A 22,035-nucleotide genomic window follows, 5' to 3' on the forward strand; every position below is an offset into this window, starting at 1 on the left:
ACGGCCATGCTGCGGGCCCGCTGGCTGCTGCCCGGCGCCTGGCTGGCCCTGGGCGCGGGGCTGGGGGCGGCGCTGACCTCCCGCCGCCGGGCCCGGGGCGATGCGGCGGCCGAGGGGCTGCTTGGCCGCCTGCCCGTGGTGCCCGCCGTGGCGGCGGCCGGTCCGCCGGCGCTGCCGGGCTCGGGGCGGACGGAGCTGACCAAGTACGGGCTGCCCGGGCTGGCGCAGCTGCGGAGCCGCGAGTCCTACGTGCTGTGTTACGACCCGCGGAGCCGCAGCGCGCTCTGGGTGATCGAACAGCTCAACCGGGAGACGCTGAGCGGAACCTCCGACCGCGCCGCCTGCGACTTCCAGGAGGACGACTCGGTGCACGAGTATCACCGCGCTACCAACGCCGATTACCGCGGCAGCGGCTTCGACCGGGGGCACTTGGCCGCTGCCGCCAACCACAGGTGGAGCCAGGCGGCCATGCGGGACACGTTCTACCTCAGCAACATCGCCCCGCAGGTAAGACCCGCCGAGGGCACCGGCTCCTCCGGCCCTGGGGACCCGCAGGGAGACTCGCCCGGCCCGGGGTGGGTGGAGGGGGGAAGCCCGGAGCTGCCCGTGTTCGAGGGCAGACGCTGCTCCCTGCTGGAAACCACCTCCGAGCGTCTGCCGTGTGTTTGTCCTTAGTGTGGTTCACCAAAGAGAGTCCAAAGTGGCCAAGGTCATTCGGGGGTGCCGGATTTCCTGCTAAACTCAACAGCAGCGATCCCGCAAACACACCTGCCTGGGTGGTTCTCTCAAGCTGGAGAGACGTGGTTCAGTGCAGCTCCTTGCAGGAGCAAAGTTAAACAGGGGGACAGAAACTTGCAAAAATCATGGCCCGAGGCGAATGGATTCTGTTCCTGGGTGTGCACACCCGGACCTTGCCGCACGCAGCTTGCGAAGTGAAAGTGATAGCGTTGATCTCTTCTGGAAAGCGCTTGGGGTGCTGCAAGGCATGTTGCTGGAAAGACAGGTGTTATTACTCAGAACAGTGAGGAAATTCCCCAGCAGCTCACTGTTGCCTGTGTTGTGTTTCTAGAACCCTCATTTAAACCAGAATGCCTGGAACAACCTTGAGAAGTACAGCAGAAGCTTGGCGAGGAACAACAAGAACGTCTATGTGTGCACAGGACCCCTTTTCCTGCCCAGGTAAACATGAGGGCCAAGCCGGGGCTGTGCTCAGACAGTGCGTCGTGCTGGGAAAGGGGAGCAGGCTCGGGGTGCAGCCTCCCAGCCAGGAGTGATCTGCTGAGAGCCGCTGTGCACAGGGGTTCTGTGGAAAGGTACTTAGGATTGGGATTATTTTGAGTATTTCCTGTTCAGTTGATGGTTTTGTGAGTAAGGATGGGTTTCTTGAGCTACAACATAACCAAGCCACTTTTGTTTGCAGTCCTTAGTATTCTTGTAGTAGTAGATAACTAGATGATTAGATTTACAGATTAGACTGCAGACGCATTCACTGCAGAATAAAGCTGCTAGGTTTTATTTCATGGACTATTTTTCCACTTAAGAGTATGCCCCTATTTGCAAAGATCTTCCTGTAGCACTAAGAAGCAGCTGTCACGAGTTGAGATCTCTTCAGCAGCAGGAAATAGCTTGGAAAGGCTGTTAGAGAGACAGCAGGGAAGGGATTTGGGGGAGCAGACCTAGTACACAGCTCAGCCTCACCCTGTCAACGTTGCTGTTGGTGCAGGATGGAGCCCGATGGGAAGATGTATGTCAAGTATCAGGTGATTGGGAAGAACAACGTGGCCGTCCCCACCCATTTCTTCAAGGTGCTCATCCTGGAAAAGGAGAGCGGGGAGATTGAGTTGCGCTCGTATGTGATGCCCAACAGCCCTGTGGATGAGAACATCCCCCTAGAACGGTTCCTGGTTCCCATCGAGAGTATTGAGCGTGCCTCGGGGCTCCTCTTTGTCCCAAACATCTTGAAGAGAACAAGTAATTTGAAAGCCATCACAGCTGGAAACAAGCGTTGAACCATGACTAAACAAATCCAGGTATCCCCTGGGAAGGGACTCACAGCAGTCATCCAGAGAATAATAGTTTTCTTGTGCAGTTTTAAATGTGGGAAATAATCAAGCCAATGCTTCCTTTTACCCTTCCCCTCCTTCTGTGTGACAGTGAAACACACACACAGAGCAGGTCTCAAGGGCAGGTCCTGCAAAAGGCTCCCGGGCACCTGGCACCATCGTAGGTCTTTAGAATTTTCCCCTAATCTGCAGTACTGAGCGTACCCCTGTAATTGCTCTATTTGAGTTGTGTGGTGCTTATTAAGACACAAAGGGAAGTTACTTAATTTCTCATATTTAGCAGGGAAGGATGGGAGCAAGACAGGCAAGGGAGAGGAAAGGAGAGCTTCCTGCCTTTCTGTGGCCAAAGGATTGTATGATAGTTTTCTTTCAGAAGACGGTTTTAACAGTAAAGTTTTGAAACCCCAAAGTATTGGTTGTTTCTTATCCGTTCTTCCCAAAGCCCTGAATATCACAGAAGGAGGGGGCAGGACAGAGCCAACTTTTCCAGCTGTTTTCCTGTTTGAGCAGAGCTTAAGGCATCACAGATGGAGCCAAACTGTCCCGAGCTGTGCTGATGCACTTTAGTGCTGAGGCCCAACTGAAGCTCTGGCCCTTCCTGCTGTTGGGAAGGATGAAGCCTTTGAGGTGAAAGGTGGAGTGAGGGAGTCAGGATCACTGAGACAGGAACAGCTTCTTGGCATAAGGATTAAGTTTTGATTCCTTTAAGTCTGAAAGCCCCATGGCCGCAGAGGAAAGTGCCTATCCCCTGCACCAAGACACTCACACACAGATTTCAGGGCAGCTGAGCTTCCACACTGCTTTATTCCCCATCCCAGACATCTGAATTGCCAAGAACCTGTCTGCTGCCAGGCTTATTGCAGCTGCAGAGGCCTTGGCTGGACCGTGCAGGCAGAAGCGCGCAGCCTTGCGGCTCCCAACAGCAGCCAGACACTTGGTCAAGCGGCACTGCCAGCTTTAATCCCACTGTGTCTTGGCCCCACGTTTGAAGAGCCGCTTCCTTGAAACAGTCCTCAGCTGACGGCAAGGTCAGTGGTTTCCCTTCCCTCAGCTGTCGCAGGGTGTCTTCACAGCCTCATCGATGTGGGGTCTCAGCGCAGACAGAGAGATCAGCAGCGCTTCCTGGAACAGAGCAGGCGGCAGTCAGAACTGCAGCTCTCTGAGGAGCACCGGGCAAGCCACCGCTCTCTGCTGAGGTGTCACCGTGGGGAACAACACGTGGGCCATCTGTGTCACCGCCAGAGGCAGAAACGCAGCACTGCCCTGTGCACACAGGCATCGTGCCCCACCACATTATCAGTCCTACCTCAGTCCGGATGGTTCTGCTGCCTTGGCCAGGACAAGTGTTCAGGTAGAAGTCAAACAAGACGCTTGGGTCAGTGACCTCCAGGTTTGGGTCCACATCAACCCCAGCTTCCAAGCCCTCAAGACCTCCAAACACGACAAGGGCATGCCTGGGGAGAGCAGAGGGACAGGGTGAGACTGGCTCCTACCCCCGTACCGAGGCAGATGCTACAAGGTTTACACAGGAGAGCTGTTCACATGCCTTGAGCCTTCAAGGGGATTAAGAATTGGCTTCACATAAACAGTCCTCTTTATCTGCAAGAAGCAGACTCATTTCTTTTGTTCAGGTATCCAGGTACGTGTTCAATCTCCTCTGTGTCCCTTGCTGACAATGCCTATTGCAGCCCCCACCCTAACAAAGCCCCACAGCGCTTGGCCAATGCAACAGCCCCTGCTACCAATTCCAGAGAAACAGGTAAGGAATTTGGCCCTGTCCTGGGGTATTCCCCCAGCTTCTGGGATGCAGAGAAATGTGTCTTGGTGTAAAAGGGAGCAGCAGAGCACAGGAGGGAGCCTGCAGGTGAGTCTCGCACTTTAATATAGGAGTGTTCTCGCCTGGGAGAACACCAAGGGCACGGTGCAGCTCTGCTGCCTGCATCAGGCCGCTCTGGGGGCTCGGAGTGGGGCCAGGACACGAACCTGAAGGAAGGGAGAGTGGCCTGGTCCACAGAGCTGCCTCTCTCTGAGGTCCCAATAGAGAGATCGTAGCCTTCCTTGAACGGGCACTCTGAAAAGACAGCGCCTGGGAAACAAACGCAATATGGAATTATTCATGTGGTGCCCTCACCCACGCTGTGTGTGCCTTCTGGACAGCCTGGAACACTCCCCAGGTGAGCAGCAGCAATTGCTCTTCAGGGCCACTAGTGCATCAGGAGACAGAGAATGATTCCTACAGAATTCCCTTGCTGCAGGAATCTCTGGCACCCTTCTCAACTGCAGCAGCTTTTCCTCAAAGCTTAAACAGGTGCTAGGAGCTATTCCTTGACTAATGGATTTTCCTAGGAGGTCAAATCAATCAGAAGACAGGAAAAGGATTTTGTAGGGCTCCTGAGCTCAAATGTCACTGCTGGCTTTGATGCGAATGAGCGGGAGGTCCTTATCATGGAAATGGCGATGTACTTGCTGGAGATGGAGAGCACCAACTCTCATCTCCTTCTACAACATGGACATTTGGCACAATGGTGAGTGGAAGTCCAGGGCACAGTACTGGTGGGTGACTGGGGTGATTTACACCTCTAGCTTTAGCCCTTACATTTGATTGCCACATGGCTGCTAGCTGCATGTGTAAGCTGCCTTTGAGGCAAAAGAGATTTCAAAAGATGTTAATGTGTGCTCAGATGTGCAGCCAGTAGGCCTGAAATTAGTGTGGAAACCCAGAGAGAGCGGAGAACGCTGCAAATACTTACTCAAGCAGGAGGCGAGGCGGACGCTGTAACCCCAGTACAAGCCTGACACCGTCCGAGGGTGGTGTGAGGACACCACGGTGCCTTTCCGCACTTTAGCTTCTGAAAGGGATGCAAAGAGATAAACAGCCCCCGTGATCTGCTAGTGTGAGCTGGGTTTGACCAGCTATACAAGGCAGCTTCTCCCAGGATAGGGCACCAAGTTGGTGTACAACGAAGAACCGCCCTTTGGAGCACGTTCTGGAAAGCATGCAATTATGTTTGGGCTGTTTATTGTTGGTCAAAGAGCTGCCGGTTCTTTCCAGTTAACTAGGGAGGTATGGTAAGGGTGTTACTAAAACTGTGTGTGAAGGGAACGTGCAGAGCTGTTGGGTACCTTCAAACATTCATAATCTGAAGGGTGGCACATAGAAGGACCAGCTCCTGTGGGACTGAGGTTCAGGGATGCTCATGGAGCAGTGGATTACCTGGCTTCTGGGGTTCTTCCAGGCGCACCGTGACTCGCAGACCTGGGTTCAGCTGCCTGTTGATCTGCACCTCCTGCAGTGACAGTCACCATCAGACATTCTGGAAGTACTGAGGAAGGTGGGGAAGGAAGGGAACCCTCTGGGGAAGTGGGGTCTGTTCTGGCCTGGAGCTGCCATGAGGAGCTCTACGATCATTGTTACTATCAGGCATTGCAACAGGCTGCCAGGGCAGTGGTGGAGTCACCATCCCTGGGGGGGGTTAAAAGACACATAGATGAGGTTCTCAGGGACACAGTTTAGAGGTGGACTTGGCAGTGTTGGGTTAATGGTTGGACGTGATGATCTTAAAAGTCTTTTCCAACCAAAACAACTCTATGATCAGAGCCCGTGTGGTGCATGCGGTGCAGAGCAGGCTCAGGGTGGCTTGGGTCGCAGTCTGAGACTTATTTTGCTGCTCAAAGGTTCAACTCCAGCAGTGAGGCAATGACGTGCTGGAATGGGCAGCCCTGCAGAACTTGGAAGCTACAACCATTAATGAGCCAGAAGGGACAAGAGAGCAACAGCATTAAACCCCACGCCAGCTTGCTATGGCCTTTAGAAACCCAGCAATACCCACCCTGCCTGCTTCAAATCCACCAGAGACACGGGGGAAATGAGTTTTGGATCTGTGGGTGATAGACATACCTTCCTCATCCCACAGTTAACAAAAGAGCCTCTGCCTGGCTTAGTCGGCCGGTCCAACACTACGCCTTCTCGGTACTCTGAATCCTCGTCCACCCGCATGTGGTGAGGGCTGTCCAGGGGGTTGAGCAGCCCTGGAACAGCACAGATAAAAGCAATTGCTAAGGAGAAGATACAAACTGTGGGAGAATGGGTGTAAGTACAACTGCTCTGCTGCCCCCTCCCTCTCTGGTCCAGTATACCAGAGCACAGCACCTCGCCTCTGCTCTGAAGTGGGGAAAAGTTATTCAGTTCTGGGCATCCCGTGGAAAACGAGCCAGAGCTCAGGAAGGGGGAGCCAACAGCTCGGGACAGAGACAGCCGCATCATTACCTGCAAACTGCAGATCCTCGTGTTTTGGGAAAAAGGATTTCCTCAAGTACCTGTTACCAGAGAAGGTTGAAACGTGAAAACAGTTGTTTTTGTGGAATCCAACCCTCCATTCTAGCCCTGCATGAACTCAAAGGCACCTCCAATTCCCGATCTACCTTTAAGGTAGCATGCAGTTTGCACCCGGCATTCAGTGCTGTTATTTCACTTAAACAATCAGATCCTGCATAATTGTGCAACACAGACGGTTTGGCTCTTGCTCCCATCGCCTCTGGCATGCGATACCCATGGCAGTCAGTTCTGATGCACAGTCTGACCATGGTGGACTTACTGAGGGCACTCCAAGTACTGCAGGATCCGAGCCAGCTGCACGCAAGCCTTGCCTCTCCTCCTGATTCCTTCAAAGTCCCCCTCCACAGTCCTGAAAGAGAAAGAAAGCAGCTTGTGAACTCGGCACGAGAGTGTACAGCCCCAGATGGTCAAGTCTACAGGAGACCAAGCCTTGCTACTTAATCTGAAAATAGCAGCATGCCCTCCCTCCACCCCAGAAAATACATGGGCCACCTTGTAAAAAGGCTACTCCAGAGGTAGAGACTTAACAAGTCGTATTTGGAACTCTCTGTAAGCCAAATGCCTTTTTCGGGTTTGCTTTTCTTTTTTTTTTTTTTATCTCTATGTGTTGACACAACCTGGCAGTTGGATGCACTGGGCGAGATGCTACAGGATTGCACGGCTTGGCCAGTGAAATCAGATGCAGGGCCAGGTGAAAAGCTGAAGGAACAGGAATTCATCTTCCATAAGGATATAGGCACACCCTGTCCCTCCACAGCAAGAGTTAAGAGTACAGAAGGACTTGACCTCCTACTGTTTTTGTTGTCTGCATACTGGGACAAATGGTCTTAATTGCCAGGGCAGTTAAGTCAACATCTTTGCCCAGTGGCATAGAAGTCCTAGTAATCCTGGCAGCTGAGACAGGTTGAAGCATTCGCTTGAGAACACACGGTTCTTTTCTGGTCTCGGCTTAATAAAAGACTGAAGAAGCAGAAAGCAGAGAGGAAACGCTTTCTGCAGAAGAAGGTGGCTCCTCCTTACTTTACGTCTTCTCCGTGCTCGTCAAACACTACGATCTCATCCACGCAGAAGATGGCACAGGCCCGAGCGATCTGTCCGGCGAGGTACGTGCGCAGCTCCAGCGACTGGGCGTTGTTGAGGATGGAGCCCGGCAGGGCCACGCTCAGCGTGTGGTGCCGCCCTGGGGAGCAGAGCGCGGTCAGCCGAGCCGCAGCGCGACAGCAGCACGCGCGGCGTTTTATTCACCGTTTCAGCTGTAGATGTGGTGGGAGAAATCAGCAAACTTTGTTTCTTAGATTTTTTTAACCACAGGTTTTCTCTTAAGAAAGGCCTCATGAGCGCTCGCGGCAGCATGTTCACGCCTGTTTACGCACGTGGATCGATCTATATCGGATCTATGGAGCTGCGTGTCGCCTTTCCCAGCGATATGTAAAACTGACAGGCTTTTAACGACCGAGTTCTCTCGGCTCTTTCAGCCCAGCCCCACAGCAGCGTCACCTTTATCCTCCTGCTGCTCCTCCTGCTTCTCTGCCTGTTGTTCCTCCAGCTCCTGCATCCGCTGCTTCTCCAGTTTCTTCAGGAGCTTCATCTCCTTCCATTTCTTCTTCTCGGCTTTCCCTGGAACGGAGAACAACGAGCTTGGAGCAGCGAGCCCTGACCGCTCAGAGCTGGGGGGACACGGGGTAGGGCTGCACCCCGCTCTGCCTGCCCGCCCCCGCGGCGGCCTGGCCTTACTCTCCTGCTTCCAGCGCCGCCAGTCCACCTTCCTGTCCGGAGCCTGCGGGAGAGAGCGATCGTTACGGCCGTGACCGGCGGGTCCCCCGAGGGCCGCCCCGGTAACCGGGCGGCCGCCGCGCCAGCCCCACCTGCAGCCCCTTGGGCCGCTTGGCCGCGCCGCCGTCCGCCATCTTCCGCCCACGTGCCGCGGCCACGCCCCTCGCCGGGCGGTGATTGGCTGGAGAGCGCAGGTGCCCGCCCACAATGGGGGGCGGAAGGCGGCGTCACGTGAGCCAATGGCCAGGCAGGAGGCGGGGCCAGGGTTTAAATCACCTGCGCGGGATGCGAAGCTAAGCAGGGGCCGTCTTGGTCTGCGGGGGAATGGGTGACCTAAAAGGCACTGAGGCCGTGGGTAAAACCCGGACGCCTGGGTGTATTTGCACAAACGCTGTGTGCGTGGTGAAGGATAGGGAGATGCGCCCTGCCCCTTGCGGGGTGTGTCAAGGCCTAGAGCAAGAGCCCACGCACACGGGGATGTTGCAAGTGATCTTTATGCTAAATATTTAATCTCATGGTTGTTTATCTGTTCCGGTCGTTGCAGCTTTCCCAGCATTTGGCATGTGTGTGGGTGCAAAAGAGCCTTCAGCAGCACCCTCGCCCACCCAGGCTGTGCAGGCAGGTGCGAGCAGATGTGTCTCCCATGGGCGAAGGCAGCAGATGGGTGTTTGCCCCCCTCCCTCGCCCCCGCGGGTCGGTGCAGCTCTCGCTCCAGGGGGATCGGTCCCACCAGCTGCAGCCTGACACACAAAACCTGCAGAGCTGCTGCCTGCTGGCCTGGGTGGGACGAGCAGCCACCACAGAGGGATGCAATGCAGGTGTTGCACAGGTGGCTGCGTTAGCCTTATAATCATTACAGAGACGTTTACTCTTTAATAATTGCAATAATTAATCTTTAATAATTTAACTGCCATAAATACTTATCGCACTGTCCATTGCACATAACTCCTGCGTGATTGATGATGCAGGTTTATATTCCTACCCAAGTTAAAATTGAGAATGATGCAAGAATTAACTTTCAAAACGCTGCTGACGTTGCCCTACCACCCAGCAGCCCGGCGGGCGGAGGCTGCGGGGCCAGGAGCAGCCCTGCGCCACCGTGTCTGTCCTCCCCAGCCACGGCTTACATTTGTCAAAGGCCTGAAGGTTTTGCTTTGCAGCCTGTGCAGTGCTGCTGAACCCTGACAAAGTGCCAGGGATGGTTTGGGGGCGCACTGGGAAGGTTTTGCAATAACTGGGTGATACACGAAAGCCTATTTTCTTGGGGGAGGCAGTTACCAATTCTGCACTCGCTTTCCCCAGAGATGTACAGAAAAAAAGAAAAAGGAAAACTGTTAATTATGGGAAACAGCATTTCACTGGATTTATAATTTTAAGGATCATCAGAATCAGCTTATTGACGAGTGGTGATACTGCACGTTCCCATGGGGAACGTGGGTGCTGGTGGGAATGCTGGCCTGTGTCCTGCGGTACATGAGTGGGTATGCGGAGCAAGACAAGCTAGTAACCCCCCAAACGGCCTTAAAGGTAAGTCCTGAAACGCCTTTTTAGAATTTGGTGGTGGAAAAGACCCCAGGAGTGAACCTTACCTTGCGTCTTGCTGGATGTATCCCAGAACTGATTAGCAAAGTCTTTAAACATAGTAAGAAGAAACATTGAGTACTGGCAGTGCATGCAAAGACTCATGTTTTGCAAGGAACCATGCAGTTGTTTCACAGAGACAAAAAGTGTCCCCCAGACCCTGGGCCTGGTAGACCTCTTAACCATTCATCTGACAGAAAAGGTAGTTGAAAGCACAAAAATAAGGATGTATCAAAGTTTGTAGCCAAGCAAAGGAAGAGGAGGAAGAGCAGTCATGGCAGGTTAGGACCCAGAGAGCCTGGCTTTCTCTCTGGTGTGCTCAGGGACCGGTTTTCTCCTGTTTCCATTTTTGCAATATGTCACTTGCTGCCTTCAGTGTAGCTTCCTCCTAAACAAATACCACAGGTTTGGTCAGCAGCTTCCAGCCAAATCCCCTTTCCCTTCACTGCAGTCATCATTTATAGAAAAATCCCTTTCTCGTTCTGGAACATCACAAATACCCCATGTTCCGTATGAGACAGATATGGCATCTCAGGGGCAGGCGAGCACCTGGGCAGCTAGACATGTGTCCAGAGGATTCCCTGCCTTCACCAAGAAACGTGGGATGCTGATGGAGCAAAGCTGAGGATGGCACCGGCCACCTCCTGCCCCACTCAGCTCGTGTGTCTGCCGGGGCGGGGGGGTTGAACCATCTACGATGCCACCGCTCAGGCTCTAATGCATATCTTCTTGCATTTATCTCATTAAACCAGCCCTGATTATTACTCCCACCCCTTCACATTGCTACATATCTCACCTTTGCGAAGCAGAACCGGATGAAATGGCTGTAGTTGTTCTTGTGTGCCCCACAGAAGAAACTGGAGAGCGGGATGGTGGCGAGTCCCTGGGAAGGGGAAATGCGTGGAGCTTCCACTTACTGCTGGGAAGTCTCAGGGATGGGCTCGTAGATGCCCTTGGTGCCCTGTCTGCTCGGTCTGCCTGAGCTCAGCCTGCCAGAGCTGAGCTCAGCTGCTGACGGACACCCCGGGCACCCCCGGGTGAGCTGCCGGACCCGGCAGTGGGATTGTGCTGCTGGATCCTACGAGGGCACAAGCACACCTGGGGCAAACGCAGCAGAGAGAGGCAGATACATTTACCTTGTTCTTGACCATCCACTTTGCAAATCTGGAGTCGTAGGGCTCATCGGAGTCGGGGACATCGGGGACGTCGGATTCTGCAGGAGAAGCACAGCGGTGTAGAGGTGGGGGCTGCTGCCGTGTGCCTCAGCCAAGCCCCAAACCCACGGCCTCTGCGAGCTTGGAGGGGAAACACGCTGTTTGTTGTCCATCCTGCTTTGGTGGTGGTTTATGCAGGTTTCTGTCCCTGTTGATGGTACCACTCCGATCTGGCCCCCCCAACCTCAGCCCTGCCTGAGCAAAACTGCAGCCGCACAAACTCACTGAACTCGGAGATGTCTGCCACCAAGAAGTATGTGCCCTCGGGGACGATGGGTTTCATCCCCACAGCATCCAGGCTCTGCACCAGCCAGTCTCTCTTCTGCTGCAGCTCCTTGGGAAACTGGATGAAGTAGCTTTCTGGTTTCCCATAGAGCTCGAGCTCCCTCTGGAAACCCTGAGCCACGGCATCCTGCGAGGAGAGAGGAACGCAGTGGTAAGATGGTCAAGGCTTGCTCGAGAACTGGAGACTTCGCTCTGATGCAATTCACAGGTGATTAGGGAGCAGGGGGTGATTTCTCATGGCACCAAGCCAAGCTCTCTGCCTCCAGCCCCCCCACATGCCCCCTTGGATATGTCAATGCAAAATAAAGAACATACCGCAGGCAGGTTGGACCCTCCCGTTCCTCCCAGTCATGGGGTGACTGCAGGGAGAGGGGAAGGAGCCTCTCCAGGGCACTGCACATCCCCGTCTGCGCCTTTCAGGTCAGCCGTGGGCAGGACGACCCTCTCTCACCCCTGCTTTGGGGCTTTGGGGGTTGCAGAGCCAGTTGCAGCCTTACCTGGGCAACCGTGGCACAGTGGTACACGGAGTTTTGGTGCACGGTACGGAGGTGCTGCAGCAGCCGGTTGGGTCCCACCGTCCAGCCCACCTGTGGTCAGGAGAGGAGGAGGAAGGTGAGAAGTTTCTGGGTACCTGCTTGGGCTCCCCTTTATTTTCCTCTGCTGGCTTCACTGTATTTTCCAAACAGAGCTATTGTAAAGCAGCTTTGGTACTTTCAGACCCTGAGGTTCAAAGCCGAGTGTGCAGCAGGACTGTCCCCAGTGCCCCTGAAGCGAAGGGACGGGGACAACACAAGACGCCACACAGGGGAATTCACCTTCCATCCAGTGACACTGAAGGTTTTCCCAGCACTCCCAATGATCACCGTGCGGTCCCACATCCCTCGCAAGCTGGCTGGCAATGAGACAAGAGAGAAACGCCGAAGGCAGAGCTCAGCGTGCTCACTTCTGGTCTATATTAATAACATGGTGGGAGCTCTTTGCCCACCATAACCCATGGTGAACACCGGTGTTCACAGCACATCTTTCACCCTGATGAGCCTCAAAACACATCCCAAGCAGGCAGCCAGGTTTCTCAAGAGCATCTCTCTGTAATTAAGTGTTTTCATACGTGTGTACCCAACCCCAGTGGTTCCCAGAGGTGCCAAGCACCATCACCCTGCAACAAGGTGATCGCATGTTACTGCAACAGGAAGAACAGGCCTCTGAAATCGTGTCAAAATGGATGTCCCAAAACTAGAGACACCAGAAAACTGTGGGTTTACAAAGTGTGGGGAAGAAACGTACAGTTTCTCTGGAGCCAAAGGGCTCTTTGCTCTGGATCTCACACTGTGAAGCAAACTCAGTTTCCTCTGACTGGCTCTGGAAGTCTGGGCTCCTGTTTAAAACATGGTTTGGAGGCTCCGATGGGGATACATGCCCAGTAGAGCTGTGCGTGCAAGCAGCCAGTGTAATCTCCAGGGGACCCCAGTTACACCACCAGTTCCTTCCCTGAAGATGCTGTACCCGGAGCAGCCACCCGAGCTCAGCCGAGCCGTCCTCCGTACCGATGCGGATGTGCTCCTTCCCGTCGTACACCAGCCACTCGTACACCTCATCGCTGATGCACAGGACGTCGTGCTTCACACACAGGTCTGCGATGAGCTGCAGCTCCCCTCGGCTGAACACCTGCAGTGGGCAGGGAGCGGAGCAGAGGTGTCCCTGCCTCTCTGCAAAGGCTGCAGCCCCGCCTGCACCGCCTCCCAAATCGGGGCAGGCAGGAACTGGCTGCAATGGTCTAATGGGGCAAAGCCACTGCCGGCACAAGCTTAAAACCACCAGAAGCATGGGTGCGGTGTGTGTGAGCTGAGCACCCCAGCTGCTTTCAGAGCCAGCCACAGCAAGGCCAGAGGTGTTACCTTGCCCAGGGGGTTGTTGGGTGAGTTCAGGACGATGGCTTTTGTCTGTTCACTGAATTTGGAAGCCAGTTCAGCTGGGTCCAGCTGCCAGTCTGCACTAGACATCAATTTTCCATCTTTTGGAGCTTGCTAGAGAGAAGAGGAGAATCTTGGCTTGCTTTGCTACCTCTGCACGTTGCTTACCATTCATCTCTTCCCTCCTTGACTGCTTTGCTCCGACCCACTCACCGGTCTCAGTGGGACAAACACGGGCAGACCACCAGCCATTTTCACCATCGGCTCATAGCAGTCGAAGAAGGGCTCAATGATTATCACCTGGAAGAAAGGGACATGTCAGCGCTCTCCTGGCCCTGCTCAGACCTTCCCTGAGGGATGCAGAGAGCAATGGGAGGGACAGGTAATTTTAATCCTTGAATTACTGTAATGAAGAATCTGCATGGCCTGTGGCCAGTGACAGGGAAGAACACCACCGCTCAGCACAGAAGGGTTATTTTGCCTCATACAGAAAAGAGACAGTGCCCCGCAGCAGATATTTTTTCCTTTGGATGCTCAGATATTGGAGGATGGGGATCAAACCATTTCTGCTTTGGAAAAGGACAATAAAAGCCAGCCTGCAGCTGCTGGCAGACCCACAGCCAAGAAGGACTCTCCTGGGGGAAGTCTGCCTGTGCAATAAGCCCAAATCTTGGGTTACCTCATCGCCTTCATCAACGAAAGCCTGGAAGCAGCAGAAAAGTGCCTGGTATGCCCCCACAGTCACCATCACGTTGGTCATAGGATCCAGGTCTCGTCCAAGCAGCTTACTGAAAAACTGAGCGAGGACCTTCACCAGAGGTGGGTGGCCCTGTGGGGTGAGAGGAGGGGTGGGAATTGGGTTGCAGAAGCCTCCTAAATCATGGACGAGCCCTTGGAAGGGTGACTGAGCATGCAGGGCATCTTCCAACCCCGCTGCTTCAAACGCCCCGGTAAATCAGGGTGTTACAGCCCTGGGTGCGGGGGGCATGGGCTGAGGCTGGGTGCGTGTTTTGCCTCATGTGGTTTGCCTCATTTATTGGTGCCTGGTGAGCCCTGAAGTGGCCAAAGCTAACGGGGAGTGAGGGGGGATTGCCGAGGAGGGGGGTCTGTCCACGCACGAAGGCACGGGTGTACTGGTGCAGCATGTGGTTCTCCCCACCAAGGGCTCTCGCTGCTGCCTCCGTCAGAAAGTCCGGGGGGGGAAAGTCAGGAAAACCCTGGCCCAGGTTCACCGTGGAGTAGGTGGCAGCCAATTTGACAAACTCCACCCTGGAGGAAAGAAAGGGAAAGAAAGAAAAGCATTTACATCAGGTCTGAGTAGCAGACCCTGCTTGCCAGCATCCCTTCGGAAGTGAGCGAGGTTGGTGTCCCTCCCGCGGAGCCATCCCGCTGCTCACAGCTGGATGGGACCAAGCACAGGTCATTTCAGACCTGCTTCAATTAAAACAAGCATGAGGCATGATTGCGCTGGGGGTGGTTGTAATTTGTACTGGAAGGAAACAGCCGCTGTGGTGTCTGGGTGCATGGTTGCAACTGAAGGCGCTGCTGAGCAGAACAGACTGGGCAGGAGAGGTCTCGGAGGTTTTCAAGCTCATGTCAGTTCTGTAAAATTTAGCATCTAGACCCTGTGAAGGCGTAAGAGGGAAAGGCAGGCTGGACTCAGTGTTTGGCTCAAACAAGAGCTTTCTCAAAGGCAGTTTGTAGCTTGAAACCATGCACAGCAGGGCTTTGGGGAAAGCCCATTTAAATCTCCTCTTCAAGCACGCAGTTTTCCCAACGCCTGTACCTTGCGGGTTGGGAACGGCATTTGCAGCATCCCATCGCCTGCCTCTCTGCAGTCCCCTTAGGCTGGGCTTGAAGCAGATGCCAGGCTGAAGCCAAACTGGGATTTGGGTGCTGCTGGGGTCATTCGGGTGGACAGGACAGATGGAGCACAATGTGCTCCAAGGTGCGTTCCCACAGGGTGGTGCGGGACACCTGAGACAGCACCACGTGTGAGCAGCAGGTACAGAGCTGAGCCAGGGTAAAGCCTCCCAGGACAAACCTGCCCTGATGTGTTTCCTAAACAAATGCGAAGTAGCTGAGGGAAACTGTGCTGCTCTGTGCTGTGTGGCTGCGGCAGATTCTGTCTGGTGTCAGGCTGCCTTAAAACACATTTATCACCAGGGTAAACCAGGTATTCTCTTAACTCACCAGATATTCTTATCTATTCCCTCCAGCCTCTGAGCTTGCACTGGCCTTGACATTTTTGCCTGCAAAGAGAGAGAAAGAAAGTTATTTTGATGGTTTTACTAATGGCAATGGGGTCACATGCAAAGGGGACGTGGCCTCCCCAGGTATATTTTTCCCAATAGAAGGTGTGACCTTCAGTATTGCTTCAGGGGCGGTTGCTGACTGAGCTCAGAGCAGTAACACTGATGCGGTGGCTTCTGGAAGAAGCTTCACACACTTTTTATGAAAGACCAAACAGACAAGAGCCGGCAGAGGAGGATGTTTCATTTACCAGGTTCGACAAGAATTGAGAAAACAAATGGACGAAAGAAGTTTGAGTACACTCACTGGGGAGCTGGCAAAGCCTGAAACCTCATTTTCAGTTGGAATAAATCGTGGGGTCAAATGAGCTCAGCCAAACTGTAACAGCCAGGCCAATGACCCCAGCTCTCAGGCTTCTGCCTTCCATCGCCTCCCTTGTCCTCCATCGGGAGAACCCTCCTACAGACCACAAAATCCCCTTTTCCTAGAAGAAAAACTTTTTATTCCACACTACTCAATAGGGGTAGCAGGAGTAGTATTTGATCCTACTGGAGCCCTTGGCAAAAGGATTTGCTCTAGAACCCAAACAAACCCCTGGTTTCTGCACCTAAAGTTCATGGCAAAACCAGACAGCAGCTGGGGCCAGGCAAGAAGGGAGCACAGCACACGGGTCAGTCGGATGTACGGAGGTACCGAGGCGCCGTTTGCCTGACAAATCTAATTTCCGTGTGCAACCCGGCTAGTGGGAGTGGGAAGAAGGACAGTAGGAAACATTGAGAGCAAAATCCTCCTTTCAGTCGGATAAGCACAGTGGGAGAAAGTCGGATGTGCTTGATGGGGCATTTATCACGAGGATGACGAAAAGCAGCAGAGGCAGAATTATATGACTCAACAGCACAGGAAAAAGGTAACCAGACAGTGAAGGGACTGGAAACTAGAGAGAAACGATGCTCAATGCACCAAGAAAAGCCAGCGTGGGATCATGAGGAGGGTGTCTCTGAAGCAACGAGCCGAGAAAACATTTGTCACCACAGCAGATAAAATACGTTTGAACAGGCACGAGGAGGGCACGTGAAAGCAGCTGAGAGGTGAGGTGCAGAGCTGGGATGTGAAGGGACAGGGTCTGTGCTCTGCCAGGATTGTTGGGGGGATTCCAGGTCAGCCCCCCTCTCCCGGCCCAGCTGCAGCGTAGCCCCCCACTCACCTGCTCAGCTCTGCCGTTCCCAGAGGGCTGCACCACAATGTGAAAAGTGCCCCAAAGATATTTTGCGTTGAGGTCTTTGGATTTTTTTTATGCAGCTTCGACCCTCACCAGGGATCTTTGCAAATGCATGGCAGAGGTATCTGTGTTTCAGAGGGCAGCGGGTGGACTCTGTGCTCCCCGTGGTGCCGGCAGCTGGCCAAGGGCGAGCAGAAGTCGCTGCCTCCCCAGGTCTGGGGGAGCCCCACTCCTCTCCTCAAGCCCCCTGCTTTGCTCTTTCTGCACAAGCTCATGGATATTACGGTCAGCAAGACCTGGTGCCTGAGCTGCTTTTGGTGGGAGTAGAAGGATTTGTGGCTCGGGAAATAAAAGTTAGCTGGAGGTGAAACATTTAACAGCTCCTGGCCCCAGTTCAGAGAATTTAATGGTCTTGGCAAGTGTGATGGGGGTCAGTTGGAAGACAGTGCTTTAAGCCTGGAAATTCCCAGCTGTGAGGAAAGGCCTTTCAGGAACGGAAATGACAAATATTTTCTTCCTTTGATGTCCCCTCCATCCTATCCCCAGCCTGAATGATGCTGCCCTGGGCAGCTGCACATCAGGCTGGAGAGCAACATGGGCTCGGGGCCACGCAGCCTCCAAATCTGTTTGAGCCCGTTCTGCTCCCCAAACCAAACTATGTGTTTCTCCAGCTGCAATCTGAGTCCCTGCTGCACATTATTTCCTTGCTCTGCATTTTTGCATCTCCAAGAGGGATGCTGATATTTCCCAAGTACTTTGCAACCCAAGAGGCTTTAGCAGACAAGACCACGAGATGAGGCAACCCCACAATGATCTTTCTTCTGTATAAAGGATGCTTATGAGATGTTCCCTTTAAACAGGCCACGTGGAAATAAGGGCGTACAGAGGAGATGGCACTAGTGTGGCTTTTCCTGACGTGTCCTGTCTGCCACCGCTGCCCAGTCCAGCTCCTGGGCTGTGAGCTCCCCCGGGGACCAGGCTGCCGGCCAGGGACAGTCATGCTGGGCATTCAATACCTCACCGGAGTACGATCTATATCCAGTGCTGCTCTTCCTCTCCAGCAAGAAGTGACGCAGAGACGGTCCCGCTCTCCTGAGCATGCCACGGCTCCTGCTGTCTCGCTGCTGCGGGCACGGACCTGCATTTCCCCCAGACACAAAGCGGAGGGGTGAGATAACCGCTCCACGGCTGCAGGGGCAAGGCAAACGCTCCGTGTACCCAGGGATGAGGCAGCCCCAGACCCAAATCTGTGTTTATTCTGCCGCAGCAAGGAAAAGGGGGTGAGCGAGCTGCTCTGTGTGTTGTCACCGCTATGTCAAACAATGCCAGGACTGTACTTTGTGCCCATGACACACACAAAGTCAGGATCATAAGGGCAGCCACGGCCTCTGCCTCCTTTCCCCCCCGTTCCAGGTTACCTCCACTTTCCTCCGCACTGGGAGAGCAGTACAGACACCAGTGCGAGGGTGTTCTCTGGGAATTCGGTATTCAACCTCCGCTTTTTGTCCGGTTTCATTGATCCAGGTGTCTCTTGCCTCTGCCCTTCCTCCCGTGCAGCACCTTCACCGTCCCCACCGATGGGGCTGTGCCTGGGCAGGGCTGCCAGGGCACCCCGACCCTTGCGACTGGCAAGAGAAACAAGGGGCCTGAGGATGTACGCTGGGCAAACCTACTCTGCACAAACCCATCCCTTCCTCTTCCTACATGTTCTTAAGGTTACCAAAAAAAAAAAAAAAAAAAATCAAAGCAAGAGTGCTGCTATTTTTGAGAATCTCCGACCTCTCAGCTGTTGCAGCTCCAGGCTGCTTAGTCAGAGGTTTTATTCAGATTAACAAGATGCCAGCTTCCATCTCCAAAGTGAATTTGGTGTTTAATTTTTCTTTGAGGCCCCAAACTAATTTCTTTGCCAGACGCAGCTTATTCCTTCACCACAGGTCCCCTCAACTGTGCTACAGCATTGCCTAAACATGCAGTAGTTAAGCTAAAATAAGTAAACTTTTTGTTAGGTACTTGAGACAAAAGCAGTGAGTTTAGAGGATGCATGCACCTTCATTTTTACCAGCCATAGATTAATTTACCCAGCTGACAAAAAATCAATCAAACCGTGTTTGAAGCTGGCCAGCCCACAGGTAAGTTCTCCATACTGCTGGGTGCACTTTCTGACCTTATGTGAAGAATGTGTGTCCCTATTGCTTGCAGTTTGTGTTATTTCTAACACAAGGGCAAAGCGGCTGCCAGCTGAGACCAGTGGGGTGTTATATCTCTTTGGCCAGGTGGGAAAAAAACCAGCACAATTTATGGAAAAGTGGGAAGCCACAGCAGAATATTGCTGGGGGCTGCAAAATAGCCACCTTGTCCCTGTGGCGGGACAGCTGCGTGTTGGGGACGGGTGCTGAGATGTGGGGACGGGTGCTGAGATGTGGGGGGATGCTGCTTTGGGATGCAAAGCAAATGAGCGCTGGAATGAGGGGGTTAACCCTCCAGGTGACAAAAGGAAAGTGCGGCAGTAAAAAAGGCTTCACTGGATTACAGAAAACTACAGAGCTGGTGCAACTGTACACACGGTTCTTGCAAAGAGCTGGGTTGGGAGCAGCTGACCCAGGCTAGGGCAGAGGGCTCTTGCCTCACCCCCCCAGCCCTGGGCAGTATTTTGGAGCGGGGTCAGACACCAGAGAGTCAAAAACGCTGGGAAGGGCTCAGGGAGCCTCTCACCTGGCCGGGCACTTCAGGCCATGTTGTACAAACGCTCCCAGCCGGGCAGCCGGGGCACCTCTCGCCGTGGCGGGGTGCACAGGACGGAGCGTGCTGAGGATTTCGGAGGTGACAGCGGAAAGGTCACCGCGGGGACCCGTCGCTCGCCACCTCCTGCCCTCCAGCCAGCGGGCACCGGCCGTCTCCTCCGTGCCGGTGCTCCCCAAGCACCTCCACAGTGCTGTGCAGCCAAAAGGCTTTGAGGACAAGGGTCCCCCTGACCCCATCACACCGTGGGGGAGACGCCAAAATGCACGAATGCAGCAGCCAGCAAGCGCACACACGTAGGTGCAAGGCCGTTCCAAGAAGGGATGGTTTGGGGTAAAAACCGACTTACATCAAGCTTGGCCGGGCTGCCTTACACTGCGAACGTCCAGCACAACCGCCCAGGCTGCATTTGCACACATGCCGCCCTCTCCCCGGCTCCGAAATGCTTCATCTGCAGCTGGGACTTCCTGGGAGGAGCCGCAGAGGCTGCAGGGAGGCAGGAGTCGAGCTACAACACTCGGATGGGGAAAATCGTACCGGGGAGAAGGAGATGGCGGGTGGCTCTCTAAATCACCGGGGTGAGGGAGGTGAGGGCTTTTGGGAGCAGGTCCCTTCTTCCCAGAGGCTTGGGGCCAGAGCTGCCAGAGGATTTTGGCTGCCTGGGAAAATATCTCAGCATATTTTTTCAGATGGAGGCTCATACCGGCGTAGTTATAGCGGGATAATTTTTGTGGTATGGCTATAACTACTTTGGCATGGCAATGATGGGGAATTTCCTTTTGAGTGGAGCCTTCAGTCTTTTGAAAAATGAACTTTTAAGTCAGATACTCTCAAATATTTCACCCTGTAGGCTTAATATTATTAGAGAAAATAATGGATCACAGTACGGAGGGTGAAGGCATCAGCATTAGGTTCATCAGAGGATAATGCCCAAATGTCCACGATACAACCTAAAGCAGGATCCTGCAGCATCATCCAAGCCCTGGGCTGTGGATGGGCAGGGGGACACCCAGCAGCCTCCAAGGGGAAATTCAGTGCACGGATGCAGGAGCTGAACTCTCCGTCGGCCATTTGGGAGGTGACAATTGCTGCAGTGAGATGTAGAGAGCAAATTATCCTCTCCCAGCTTCCCTCTTCCTTTTGAGACAAGGCTTTATGTGCACCGATGAATCAGGTCGTGTAATTATGTCTCCCTTTCACAGCAGGAAAAAGTGAGCCACTGGGAAGGGGAGCGGCTGACGTCTTCCGTGCCAGAGGTTCCCGAATTCTGACGTCTGGCTGCGGGGCTCACAGCGTCCCTGTGTGACTAAACAGCAGGGAATGTCAGTGCAGGCAGATGCAAAGTCTTTGTTTTCTAAGCTTCTGTTAAACAGTGAAACAAACAGACGGGAGGAAAACTTGTGTTTGCTTCTGTATGAATGTACAGGGCATGTCCTGAGCCAGCCAATGGCTCAATGCCATTTTTTCCTCTCCCCCCTGCTTTCTTCGCCCTCTCCTCTGCCAGCCTTGCAGAAAGGCAGAGTTTTCTGTCAGGTCCATGGGTTGAACTGGCTCAGGGCAGGTGGGTGTGAGTGCTAAAGGTGCTGCAAGGAAATAGAGAACTGGGTAGGACCAGAGCAGAGAAGAGTGGGGAGAAAAAGGGATGGACAAGAGCACGAGCCCCCACCTTCTTTGGCAGGATTTGCCCTTTGTATTGGTTCAAGAGTAACATGTAACTTTGCCTTAATGTCTTCTCGAAATTCAGCAGAAATTGGTGGATAATATGCATGTGGCCAGCGAGGAAGAGGACACTGCCTGGCCTTCTGGGAGCTTGTGCTGTAAAACTCAAGGAAAATTAGGACCCTCTCTTTCTTCAGGTCATTTTAATATAACAAGTGCATCTAGACACGAACAATTCTTTGTAATAATGTTTTTTTTTCCAAAAAAATCTAGCTACTTCACTGAGCTGGTGAGTGTCTACATCACTGTCCCCTGGCAGAAGGGACCACAGCTGCTCCGGTACATGTCCTGTGCCTACGGCTACAGGAGGATGCTAAAACTACAATGTTCCTAGAAAGCCATACATATTCTTATTTTACTACAGCAGTGATCACTGGTGTATACAAGTTAAAATTGGCTGCACTTAACCACTCAGAACTGCCTCTTGTACACTAATGAAATTATAATGAATGCCTTTGAACCCTCCTTTATGAAGTTTTTAAAAAAATGATACTGCCAAGTGTCCTCCAATGAGTCAGCCAAATGAAAATAACCATATAGTGAATCAGCCTCTTTTTTTCAGGTACCACAAAATTACTGTTGGATATATCCTCATAGCACATCGGTGTTACTATTCCTGCTGCAAGGAAACAAACACTGTATTTTTCAGTGGCCTTGGTTTGGTGAACTGTTGTTAGAGAAATGGAGCAGGGTTTTCAAAATATTCCACTCTGGAAATGTCACCTAGGTTGGTTCTTAAGGAACAAGTGGTAAAAGCTGCAATTTAAGTCTCTTATTGTTAACTAGTCTTAATGTCGAGATTAGTTGAACCCACTATTTTTTATCTGAGGCATCCAGCGAGATGTTCACCAGACTTTCTCCACTGACCTGGACCAGGTGCCCCTGGTCCCTAAGTGGAGTTGATGTCACTGGTTAAAAACTGACACAAGGTGATTTTGGGGCA

The 22,035-nt window shown here is 53.2% G+C and overlaps 2 protein-coding genes across 2 annotated transcripts; one reads left to right on the forward strand and one right to left on the reverse strand.

Annotated features, from left to right (window-relative positions):
- Positions 1 to 6: 6 nt before the first annotated feature.
- ENDOG (endonuclease G) lies at positions 7 to 2,464 on the forward strand. The gene is made up of 3 exons (XM_065648843.1): positions 7 to 507; positions 1,070 to 1,179; positions 1,724 to 2,464. Exons 1-3 carry the CDS (start codon positions 7 to 9, stop codon positions 2,007 to 2,009), a joined length of 897 nt encoding a protein of 298 aa, XP_065504915.1. The 3' UTR covers positions 2,010 to 2,464.
- A 383-nt stretch (positions 2,465 to 2,847) lies between these two features.
- LOC135996689 (uncharacterized) lies at positions 2,848 to 19,824 on the reverse strand. Its single transcript, XM_065648857.1, has 27 exons — positions 19,723 to 19,824; positions 17,651 to 17,772; positions 15,356 to 15,414; positions 14,281 to 14,431; positions 13,842 to 13,991; positions 13,376 to 13,462; positions 13,148 to 13,276; positions 12,797 to 12,917; positions 12,068 to 12,144; positions 11,750 to 11,839; positions 11,193 to 11,379; positions 10,890 to 10,966; positions 10,550 to 10,636; positions 10,081 to 10,141; positions 9,762 to 9,803; positions 8,265 to 8,353; positions 8,134 to 8,176; positions 7,897 to 8,016; positions 7,420 to 7,579; positions 6,659 to 6,748; positions 6,331 to 6,380; positions 5,962 to 6,092; positions 5,278 to 5,350; positions 4,814 to 4,912; positions 4,047 to 4,149; positions 3,370 to 3,517; positions 2,848 to 3,185 (listed from the first exon to the last, which is right to left on the reverse strand). Exons 2-27 carry the CDS (start codon positions 17,732 to 17,734, stop codon positions 3,111 to 3,113), a joined length of 2,583 nt encoding a protein of 860 aa, XP_065504929.1. The 5' UTR covers positions 17,735 to 17,772; positions 19,723 to 19,824; the 3' UTR covers positions 2,848 to 3,110.
- Positions 19,825 to 22,035: the final 2,211 nt, after the last annotated feature.

The sequence above is a fragment of the Caloenas nicobarica genome, chromosome 19 (genome assembly GCF_036013445.1).
Source record: "Caloenas nicobarica isolate bCalNic1 chromosome 19, bCalNic1.hap1, whole genome shotgun sequence".
Classification (NCBI taxonomy): domain Eukaryota; kingdom Metazoa; phylum Chordata; class Aves; order Columbiformes; family Columbidae; genus Caloenas; species Caloenas nicobarica.